Source organism: Mesoplodon densirostris, chromosome 3 (genome assembly GCF_025265405.1).
Source record: "Mesoplodon densirostris isolate mMesDen1 chromosome 3, mMesDen1 primary haplotype, whole genome shotgun sequence".
Lineage (NCBI taxonomy): Eukaryota > Metazoa > Chordata > Mammalia > Artiodactyla > Ziphiidae > Mesoplodon > Mesoplodon densirostris.
Genome location: NC_082663.1, coordinates 145,637,247 through 145,648,264, shown reverse-complemented (window position 1 = coordinate 145,648,264; position 11,018 = coordinate 145,637,247). Strand labels below are relative to the sequence as shown.

Genomic DNA, 11,018 nt, shown 5'->3' with positions numbered 1-11,018 from the left:
TTAGTATTTGGCAACTACATGCTTACATCCTTCCTGGGTGTAAACCTCCAGGTGGACCTACCTGCTGGACTTGACCAGAAATGTTTGGAGACCAAAGCAAATCTGGTAAGACAGACCTTTGGAAGTTTCTGGGCTATCAACAGGAGGCAATTTATGCTGCAAACAATGTCATTTCCTCAGTTCGGGAGCTAGTGTTTCCTTTCACCTGGCTGGTGAAGCTCCTGAGGCTTTTCTCCCCTGTGGCCTCACACTGGGAACACTCACACTACACTAGGCATTGCACTTCATGACATGAATTCTTTGGAGCTAGTGTCCACTACTCTTAGCCCCATTCTTCAGAGCAGCAAGCTGAGGCTTCCAAGAAGGACCTTGTCTTGCCTGAGGTCACAGAGGCCAAGCCCTAACCACCATGCCCTACCAACTTCCACCAAACATGTTTCAACTTCAGCACTGATTGGGCCACATTTTGTGACTTGGGCCTGGGTTTCCCAAAAAACCCATGTTCCTCGTGCTTTCTCATGCCCAGGAGTTCTCAGGGGAAAAACAAAAAACCAAAAAAAACTACACACTGGACCATCTCATTCATTTTTCCCCTCCCATCTGCCGAACCTTGGCCCCTAAGGAACAGCGAGGTGCCAGGGTCTGACGTGCGTCCGTGGAAGGGGTGGAGAGGGGAGAGAGTCCCTTTCAGCGCCCAAGTGTGTGTGTGCAACTTCCTGCCAATGAGGAAACACTCGGCTCAAATCAGCCCTGGTTCTTCTTTCCTTGCTCTGGCCTCACAGGAGGAGCTGGCTGTGAGCCGTGGGCCGCGCTGGTCTCAGCCAGATTTCCCGGCCAAACGCAGGAGGAGAGATGCCCTGGACCGTCCTGCTCTTTGCAGCCGGTGAGCCTGGTGCCCCTGTGCCACCCCTGCTCCGCTCCCTCCACCTCCCCAACCTTGCCTCTGCTGGGGGGTGGCAGGGAGGGTGTGTGTGTGCAGAAACCAGGAGCTGGAGAAGCTGAGCCCTGACAGATTTGCCCCAGAGCCTTGGAAATGCCCCAGGAGCACGGATTTCTCTTGTCCCGTCTCATTATCCCCACCCACATCAAGGGTATCAGAAATGCCACCCCACCAGAGACAGCAGTGCCCACGCCCCATGACTCAGCCCTGCTTGACCTCTGCAGGCTCCTACCTCCAGGGCTGGGGCAACAGGAGAATCTGCTGGGGGCTCAGAGGGTGGGGCGGGAAAGCTAGATAAGGGAAGGCTTGTGTCGACCTCACCTGAGCCAGGCACTCTGCTCGGGAGCCTGTGAGCAGCTGGGGAGACACTGGTCCCTCCTGCAGGATGTCGTGCCCCCAAATCATATTCTTCACCACAGCCTGGAAAACAAGATAGAACCCCTCTGCCCTCCCCTGCTCCCCTCAGTCACCCTCCCTCCTGCCACCCAGGCTCCTTGAACACACCATACCCCTTCCAGCCTGTGGCCTTTGCCCCAGACTGCCCCTCTACCTGGAATGCTCACCCCCAGTTCTTCCTGTGCCGTGTCTCCATGGAAGCCCTCTGTGGCTACCCTACCACCCTTGCCTCCCTGAGAAAGTCAGCCCCGCCCCGGGGCAGGCATACCTTATCTGTCCATCTATCTGTCTATCCCCAACACCTAAACAGGGCCTGGCACGTAGTCAATGCTGTTGATCGAAGTAGTACAAGTATAATTGCGCTGCTGTGTAACATCCACGGCTATTATAATAAAATGACTCAAATGCAGCCATCTCTCACCACGCGCTGGGCACTCCTACCCCTTCAATATCACAGTAGCGTAGGGATGACTAGCCTCCAGTTGTACATGAAAGCCAAGGCCCAGATAGGGTGAGCCACTTGCCCAAGGCTACACAGCCAGGCTGGCCTCTGCTCTAACCACCCAGACAGCCTCCTCTATCTTGCTTCACAGGCTCCTTGGCTATCCCAGCGCCATCCATCACGCTGGTGCCCCCACATCCCAGCAGCCAGGAGGACCCCATCCACATCTCATGCATGGCCCCCAGGGATTTCCCGGGGGCGAATTTCACACTGTATCAAGGGGAGGAGGTGGTGCAGCTCCTGCAAGCCCCCGCGGACCAGCTCAAGGTCATCTTCAACCTGAGTGGTGGCAGCAGGGAGGTTCCAGGGGGACCATTCCGCTGCCAGTATGGCGTGCTCGGCGAGCACAGGCAGCCTCAACTGTCGAACCTCAGTGAGCCCATGCACGTCTCCTTCCCAGGTAAGGCCCTCCCATCATTCCTCACTGCCCTGGGCTCCATTTTCTCACCGCCGAGGCTTTGTAGGTGCTGTTCCCTCCACCTGGAAGTCATCACAGGACGACCCACCTCTTCCAACTTGCCAGGACTTTCTCACTTTTCCTTGTTTAATCCTCACAGTCACCCCATGCAATGGGTACATCCATTCTCCCCATTTTCCAGATAAGGAAACTGAGGCACAAGAGATGAAGAGACTGGCCCAGGTCGCCCAGCCAGCAGGTGGCAGAGTGTTAAACCTGGCATGCGTTCACCCTTCCTGAAATCCAGGCGTTAAACCTGCATTCTCTCCTGCACCCTCCCTTGAGCACCTGCTATGTACCAGGCACTGTCCTTGGCACTGCAGGTTCAGCAGTGAATGAAACAAAGTCCCTGATGCCTCACAGTTGACATTCCGAGGGATAGGGACAGACGATAAATAGGGAGTTTGGTAAACATTCCGTCTGCCAACAGGGGACAAGGAAAGTGGCAGGGATGAAATATAGCCTGGTGAAGAGATGAAATATAGCCCGGGCAGTGAAAGCACCAAGTCCTAACCACTGGACTGCCAGGGAATTCCCAAGGGTGTCATTTTAAATAGAGAGGAGAGTGGCCAAGGAAGGCCTCTCTGAGGAGGAAACGTTTGAGCAAAGACCTGAGGGATGAAGAGTCAGCCACGTGAGTGTCGGGGGCAGGAGTGTTCCAGGCAGAGAAAGCAGGCTGTGCAAAGGCCCTGAGGCTGGAGGGTGCCTGGTGTGTTTGAGAGACATAGAGGCGCCCCATACGGCTGAAGCATAGTGAGCAAGGGGGAAAGGTGGGGGCAGCGGGGAGGTGACGAGGATTGTGCAGGGTCTTGTGGCTGCAGCAAGGACTCTGGCTTTTCGTCTGAGTGAGACAGAAGCCCTGGGAGGGCTGATGTCTTCCTCTGGTCTTTCCAGGAGAGGGGACTGGGCCTGGGCTCTGGATCAAGGAGCCGGAGGGAAGGAGGAGCCTCTGGGTGGAGCCTCTGCTTCACCATCAGTCAGAATTTTCCTGCTGCAAAGAGAACTTTGTTGCCAGAAGAGGCCCACAGGCTGTGATGACAGAACAGTCTCTGTGTCCTTCCCCGGCCTCAAGTTCCACAATCAAAGGCCCCCTTCTCTCACCTTGGTCCTGTGGTCTCAGAGTGGGGAGGTGACACCCCTCCTGCCCCAGGTGAATGAATGAACAAGGGCTAACAGTGAGAGTACCAAGTGTGTGCCTCTCCTCCCCTCCTGGCTAGTTCCTGACCTCCACTGGGATCAGGGCATCTCCTGCTGGCTTCCCCCTCTCTCCAGGGAGGGTCAGCCGAATCTTTTGCAGAGACATTAACTGGAGCTGGCGCTTCATGCTTTTGTGGCTGACCTCTATGTGGGCCTCAGGGTCCACCATGTGGCTGGGGGTGGGTGTTGTCTGACCCCCTATTACCCAGCCAGCAGGACTCTTCAGGCCACAAGTAACTGAAAACTTGACTCAAATTGGCTTCAGTGACAAAAGGGGATTTGTTGGTTCACTGAACAGTGCTGACTTCAGGCACGGCTGGATCCAGGTGCTCACTGATGTCAGGAATCATGTGCCACTTCTCAGCTCTGCTTTCTTCTGTGTCTTATTCTCAGGCAGGCCCTCCCTCTCAGGGTGTCAGAATTGTACCTTGGATCCCCAGGTGTATATCCTCCCAGCTTTGTAATGCTGACCTGAGGAGTAAACCTCTCTTCCCAGTGGTCTAGCCAAAGTTCAGAAATTACTTTCATTGGCTCAGCTTAGGCAACATGCCCCTCCCTGAACCAATCAGGTTGGCCAGGGGGAGGGAATATGCTAATTGGCCAGAAACAGGTTTGCTAGATCCCCAGGGTCTAGCAACACCCAAACCAAATGGAGGAATGACAGGAGTCCCACCTTCTCCCTGCAACCCCACAGTTCCATGACCTGCCCAATCTCTCTTTTCCCATCTTCCTCTAGTGCCCACCTGGATCCTGGCACTCTCCTTGAGCCTGGCTGGAGCCTTCCTCCTCCTCGCTGGGCTGGTGACCATTGCGTTGGTCGTCAGGAAAGGTAAAGGCAGGCAGAGAAATTATATCCCACCGGAACTTGTATATGCACTCCCACTCACACCCATTTTTAGGAGCATGGTTGGAAGTTCTTACTACAAAGGTTTAGCAGTGAAGGACCCTCCAGAATTTCGATGATGGTGGTGGGCAGGGGCAATTTATATATGTATATATACATGTGTATGTGTGTATATATATATATGTATATATATAAATTGTTGTAAAATATACATGACATAAAATTTACCATTTTAACCCTTTTAAAAAAATTATTTTTTTGGCCACGCTGCGCAACTCGTGGGATCTTAGTTCCCCGACCAGGGATCAAACCCGGGCCCTGGCAGTGAAAGTGGATCGCCTGGGAATTCCTTTATTTTTAAAATTATTTGTAAATTTTTAATTTTTTTCATTTTAACCCTTTTTAAGTGTCCAGTTCAGCAGCATTAAGTATATTCACTTTGTTGTACAACCATTGCCACCATCCATCTCCAGAACTCTTTCATCTTCCCAAACTGCAACTGTCCCCTTTAAACACCGACTCCCCGTTCTCCCTTCCCACAGCCCCTGGCACCACTGAACTCAGTCTTTAAAAAAATAATAAAGCAGGAATCCCCTGGTGGTCCAGTGGTTTGGACTCCGTGCTTTCACTGCAGGGGGCATGGGTTCTATCACTGCTCGGGGAACTAAGACCTCGCAAGCCGCATGGCGTGGACTTAAAAAAAAAAAAACCCCAACAATTTTACATGCTTGTACCTTGTTTGAGGTTTTTACCAACATACACTGATCATGAAATTGGGGGGGGAGTGTCTTCAGTAGCTCCCCTGTTGAGTGGGAAATTTGCCAGCGAAGAAGGAAAGGATGGGCTACAAATGTATGTGGGCCTTTTGGTTTCTTGGCTTTTTGCAACCAGGATGCAACCAGGACTAAAATCTAACAAACGCTTTTTTTTCTCTCCCAGTTAAAGTAAAAAACTTGCAGAAGAAACGGTGAGACCATCCCTGGAGACCCTCAGAGGGTGGTTTTGGGGAAAGAAAACTCAGTCCCAAGGCAGGAGTTCCTGGTGGCCATTAAAGACTCTGATAGCTGGCTGGGTTCTGGGGGAAGAAGGGTCCTTCTAGGGCTCCACCCCAAACAGCGTCTTCTGGTGGGAGGCTGGCTTAATAGAAACAGGTGCTATTCAGGAAGCACCTACAGTGTGCCCAGCGTTGTGCTGCGGGACTCTGGACCCTGAGCTCACGTGATCCTCGTGGCAGCGCTGGAAGCAGGCACTAGGAATGGCCCCATTTTACAGATGAGGAGACTGAGGCTTCCTCGCATCCCTTTATGGCCAGTTGCCAAAATTTGCTAAGTAATCATTCTAGAGATCCACAATTGTGGGAGAGGCGAGTGGTGCCCCTGGGGTTGTGCAGTGCCCAACTTGTAGCCTGTAGACAGTGGCCCTGGTTCTTGGGCATCAGAATCTACTGGCTCCAGCCTTGGTTTCTCCCCTCTGAGAGAGGGGTGGACACCGTGCTGCCTAATGGCAGAGAACTAGCAGTAGCCCCGGTGATGGAATCCTGACTTCACCTGGCTGTGGGGCTCCCGCGAGAGAATTTCCATCTGAGGGGATTCAGGGAGTATGCGGAGGTGGGGTTGGGAGGAAGGGCCAAGTCTGACCAGGGCTACCCGGAATGAGCCTCCTGCCTGAGACAAGTCATCACTTTCTCCTGAAACCCTCTGCAGGGAGCGAGAATCCTGCTGGGCCCAGGTTAACTTCGCCACCACAGGTCTGTGCCTCCCCATTCCTGTCCCTCACCGGGGCAGGGTCATTGCCTCAAAATGCCATTGGGTCTCACTACTCGTTACTGAGCCCCTTCCACAGCTGCTCACTTCCCTTAGAGTTGAGAACCCACGCTCTTTCTCCCCCATCCCCTGCCATTTCCCGACCAGGTTCACCTTTTTTTTTTTTTTTTTTTTGGTGTGAACAGCTTTCACCTCTTATCTCTCCTTGCCCCATCCTCATGCCTTTCACTCATTCTGCCCTCTGCCTAGAATACTTTTCCTCCCTGTGGTCTGTCTAAAGGTCGCCTCCTTCGGGAAGCCTTCCCTGACTTCCTAGGTAGGATCTACTCTTTCTACTTACATGCCCTCAGAGCCCTGTCGTTCCTCTTAGCCCTCAGTAGAAACACAATTAAGTAATCATTGCATGCTTGGGTGTGTGACACTCTCGCCTCCGCCACTGGACTATCAGCTCCAAGGGGGTGGGGAACTGCATCTGTTCTGTCCACCATCAGGGCACTCGGCTTTCACAGTGCCTGGCACCGTCCTTAAGTGGAGCCCCACTTGTGGTCCAGAATGTGCTGTTCTGCTGGCTTCCACTGGGGGTGGGGAGAGGGAGCCAGCCTGTGAAGTGCGATGCCCAGGAAGGGGCTCCAAGCAGAGAAAACTCCATTCTCTGTACTCCTTTCACTGTCTCACTATTTATTGAGCACCCCGACTATGTGCTAAGGTCTGGGGGCTCCCAGGATAACCAAGACAGAGGTGGTTTCTGTCCACAAGCCCATACTCCGGTGGGGAAACAGCCCATGGGGGGGCCGGACCCTGTCTGGGCTAGGAGGGTAGTCCCCAGAGGAAGTGGTGTTGAATCAGAGACCTATAGGGGGGAGCAGGGAGTAGCTGGGTGAAGAGTGGGCAACCCAGGGTGGGGGAGGAGCCGAGAGGTGTTCTGGAAAGTGGGAGTGGAGATGAGGCACCATTTTCCTGGAGGGCAGCCAGAGGTCCCTGAGGGAGGGTTCTGAGCAGTGGAAGGACACAGTTCAATTTGTAGCTCTGCACAGTTCACCCTGTAGAATGGGCTGGAAGGGGGCAAAGAGGATGAGGGGTGATGGACCTTACGCCCTTCCTCATGGTTGACTTGGGGCCTGTGGGCTTGTGGGGAGGGCCTGGGGAGGGCGGTGAGCAGGAAATCTGAACCGGTCCCCATCCTGGTCTTCTCTTTCTGTTGCAGACATGTCCTTCGATAACTCCCTGTTTACCATCTCCGTAAGTCGTCCTGTTTCTCGGTACCTATTTTCTGCTGATTGTCCTGACCATGGTAAGGTTGGGGCTGCCACCAGGCTGGTTGACCTGTTTGTCCCTGAGCTTCTGGGGTCTGGGAAAAGCCCAGAATCACTGAGCAGGGTTTGTTTGTGAGCTGAGAGTCGGCACTTTAATATTCCAGGGGATTGGAGGTAGGCACGTTGTCCAGGCCTTCATGGGACAGTGGGCAGGACCCTGGTTGTCAGCACTGCCTTTGCACTCAGAATGGTGACAAGGGACTCAGGGTGACCTGGTGGCTTCTTTGGGGTTATGGAGCCTTGGGATAATCTGGTGCACACTGTGGTTCACTCCTGGTATAAAGAAAAGCCTTCTTTTGTGTTCAGTTTCAGGAACTTCAGCTTAGCTGTCCCAGACATGCGTCTCCCTTTCAAGGGGGAGGGTCTCAACCCCCATTCCCACCCCCACTCCCCACCCCCTGCTTAGCAAGGGGTGTTGCTCCCCCAGATCACACAGTGTCCTGGCTGGGATTTGAACCCAGGTCTATGGGACTCCTCTACACAGCTGCATCTTGTGATGGCCTTGGGGTACTTATTATTATTAGTTTACTAAATTAGAGATATCCGATCCCTGGACATGATGGATCAAGAAAATGTCCAGCTAGGGGAATTCCCTGGTGGTCCAGTGGTTGGGACTCCACACTTCCACTGCAGGGGGCCTGGGTTTGATCCCTGGTGGGAAAAACTAAGATCCCACATGCCATGCGGCATGGCCCGGCCAAAAAAAGAAAAGAAAAGAAAATGTCCAGCTAGCTCTTCTCCATGCAGAGAGGGGTACAGGTCTGGGGTGCAGGTGGTCCCCCTTGAGGCGGCCTCAGAAGTTCCATTTGTGTAAGTGGACGCTTTGGGACTTCAGTCAGGGAGCTTGGGGTGGAGTCAGTCTGCTTGGGGCACCATGGTGGGGAGGGGGGTGGGGGGAGGTTTGGATAGGTTCAACATAGCCTTCCTGGACATCTGGACAAGAACAAGATGAGGCCCTACATCTCTCAGAGCTTCTTAATTCTACAGGGGGAGACAGACAATGCCACGTGGGGTAGGAGTGACCAGGAAGCTCACTTAGATGGGAGATCCGGGAGGTCTCTGAGATTAGCGACAAGCAGGAGGTAGCTGCGGAGGATTGATCCAGGCTCAGGACACGTTCTTGGCACGGCCCAGTAGGGGTGCAGCGGAGTGAGGAGTAGAGAGGAGAGCCGCGCGGAACTTTGACTTGACTTTGACCCCAAGTGAAGGGTGAGCCGTGAAAGGCTCAGAGCAGAGGTGGGACTTGACCTGATCTATGTGCTCACGGGCGCCCTCTGGCGGCTTCGGGAAGGATAGACTGTGGGGGACCGTGGACGGACGGGAGCTGGGGGACCCGGCAATGGTTCAGGCGCCAGATGTGGCGGGTAGTTTGGTCCACTGTGTTGGCAGCGGAGGTGGAAGAAGCGAACAGATACAGGTCAGGTAGACTCAGGGGATGGGAAACACGGCGCTGATTTTGGAGTGGATGAGTGGGCCGAGGGAGAAGGAGGCGTGGCGGAGTTCCGGAGAGACAAGAGACAGGTCACCTCACCCAGTGCTGCCACAGAGCAGATCGAGACTGGCCCCCGGTCACTGGTATACAGATGGTGGGAAGGAAGGGGCTTGGCACCGGCCTGTCCAGCCCTCTGAGATCTCAGCTCAGGGAACAAATCCTGAGCTGTTAAGAAAAGCCTGGCAGGGTGGGGCAAGTTCTGAAACCTTCTGTGAGAAGTCACACCGCTCAAGGCACTAGCCTGGGGATTACTGCCTCCCCCGCACCGCCCCCCCCCCTTTTTTTTTGCGGTACGTGGGCTTCTCCCGTTGCGGAGCACAGGCTCCGGACATGCAGGCTCAGCGGCCATGGCTCACAGGCCCAGCCGCTCCGCGGTATGTGAGATCTTCCCGGACCGGGGCACGAACCCGTGTCCCCTGCATCGGCAGGCGGACTCTCAACCACTGCGCCACCAGGGAAGCCCATATCCTCACTCTTTTAAAAACAAATGACAGCATGCTAACCACACTGTTATGAACAATGCTTCTTTTCCTTGACAGTAAATTCTAGTGATCTTTGCTAGTTTTTTTAAAAAATCATTGTAAAATAGACATAAAATTTACCATTTTAGTCATTTTTCAGTGTACAGTTCTGTGGCATTAAGTGTATTCATATTGTTGTACAACCATCACCACCATAATCCCCAGAACATTATCTTGCAAAACAAATCCTGTCCCGGGACTTCCCTGGCAGTCCAGTGGTTAAGACTCAGCACTTTCACTGCAGTGGCCTGGGTTCAATCCCTGGTTGTGGAACTAAGATTCCACAAGCCGCACGGTGTGGCCAGAAAAAATAAAACTCTGTCCCTATTAAACACCAACTCCCTGTGTCACCCCCACTGCAGGCCCTGGCACCCACCATTCTACTTTCTGTCGCTTCAATGGATTTGCCTATTCTGGATTTTACACAGAAATTATGCCATACAGTGTTCATATTTATGAGTTGTAGCCACCCCGGGGGGGGGTGTTGGCATTCTCCCCCATTGAACAAAAGGGGAAACTGAGGCACAAAGGGGGCGATCACACCCCTAGGGAGAGGGGGAGCTGCGATTCGATCCCAGGCTGTCTGGTTCCCTATTCAGCAGAGAGGAAGGCAGGACAAGACAGCAGGATCAGGGTGCTGAAGCTGTGTGTGTGTGGGGTGAGGTGAGACCCGATGGACTGGGGGAGTCTCGGGCTCAGAACATGGGGCAACCCGAGATCATGAAACCCCAAATCACTCGGTTCTCTATTTTTCCTCCACGGATAAAGAAAATGACTTCAGAAGAAGATGCAGCCACCCAGGATGCTCCCTCAGGCTCTGCTGCGACACCTGGCAACTCTGGGACCCGGAAGAGGCCCACCTCCACGTCATCCTCACCCGAGCCCCCGGAATTCAGCACATTCCGGGCCTGCTAGGGGAGCCCTTCCCTCTGTCTGCGTGCCCTCCGTTCAGCCCTCCCCCTTGAGCTGGCTGGGCTTTGTAGGGTCTCAGTTCCCTCCAGCTACTTTGGGGACTTCTGGCTGCTGCTTCCTCAGGGCAGTGAACAGAGGAAATGAAGGGGACCCCCTGGCCTTGGGACCCTCCTCGCAGAGGAGCAGGAGTGGGAGAGGGGATGCAAGCATCTGCCTGGAGGCTGGACAGAAAGCAGGAAGCCTCTCTGGATTGCCAGCTTTTCAGACCACCACGGAAGGAGCTGTTAGGATCCCTCAGCTGGGCCATTATGAAGTCTGAGCTCTCCACACACCCCTCTGCTTTCCTTCGTCCCATGCATAACATGGTGTGGACACCATGCACACCGTCCCATGCAAAAACCCAATAACACCTGACTTGGGTTTTTGGAGCATAGGGTACCTGGGGGTTATATTCTATGTGCCCTGCTGGCATGCCTAAGTTATTAATTATAATGCTTGTTGCTGTTCCCAAGGCCTCTGTGGAGTGTAATCCTTCAAGCCCAGGACCTCTGGGGTCCAATCACTGATTGCAGGGTTGGGGGGAGGGGGCAGTACCCCTCAACTGCATGCAGTCAGGGTGGTGTATGGGGAGGCCCATGGGGGTGTAGGGAGGGGGGCAGTGCCATGTGGGTTCTCTGCTAA

General features: G+C 53.9%; 1 protein-coding gene across 1 annotated transcript; it reads left to right on the top strand.

Moving 5' to 3' along the window:
- Positions 1–779: 779 nt before the first annotated feature.
- C3H19orf38 (chromosome 3 C19orf38 homolog) lies at positions 780–10,742 on the top strand. The gene is made up of 7 exons (XM_060092272.1): positions 780–883; positions 1,930–2,238; positions 4,229–4,321; positions 5,276–5,303; positions 6,040–6,083; positions 7,304–7,338; positions 10,194–10,742. The coding sequence occupies exons 1-7, from the start codon at positions 853–855 to the stop codon at positions 10,338–10,340; spliced, it is 687 nt and encodes a 228-aa protein (XP_059948255.1). The 5' UTR covers positions 780–852; the 3' UTR covers positions 10,341–10,742.
- The last annotated feature ends 276 nt before the right edge of the window (positions 10,743–11,018 follow it).

Coding starts and splice junctions, on each gene's coding strand:
- C3H19orf38 (XM_060092272.1), top strand. CDS start 853: ATGCCCTGGACCGTCCTGCTCTTTGCAGCCG. Junction 4,322..5,275: donor TGCGTTGGTCGTCAGGAAAG/GTAAAGGCAGGC, acceptor TTTCTCTCCCAG/TTAAAGTAAAAAACTTGCAG. Junction 7,339..10,193: donor ACTCCCTGTTTACCATCTCC/GTAAGTCGTCCT, acceptor CCACGGATAAAG/AAAATGACTTCAGAAGAAGA.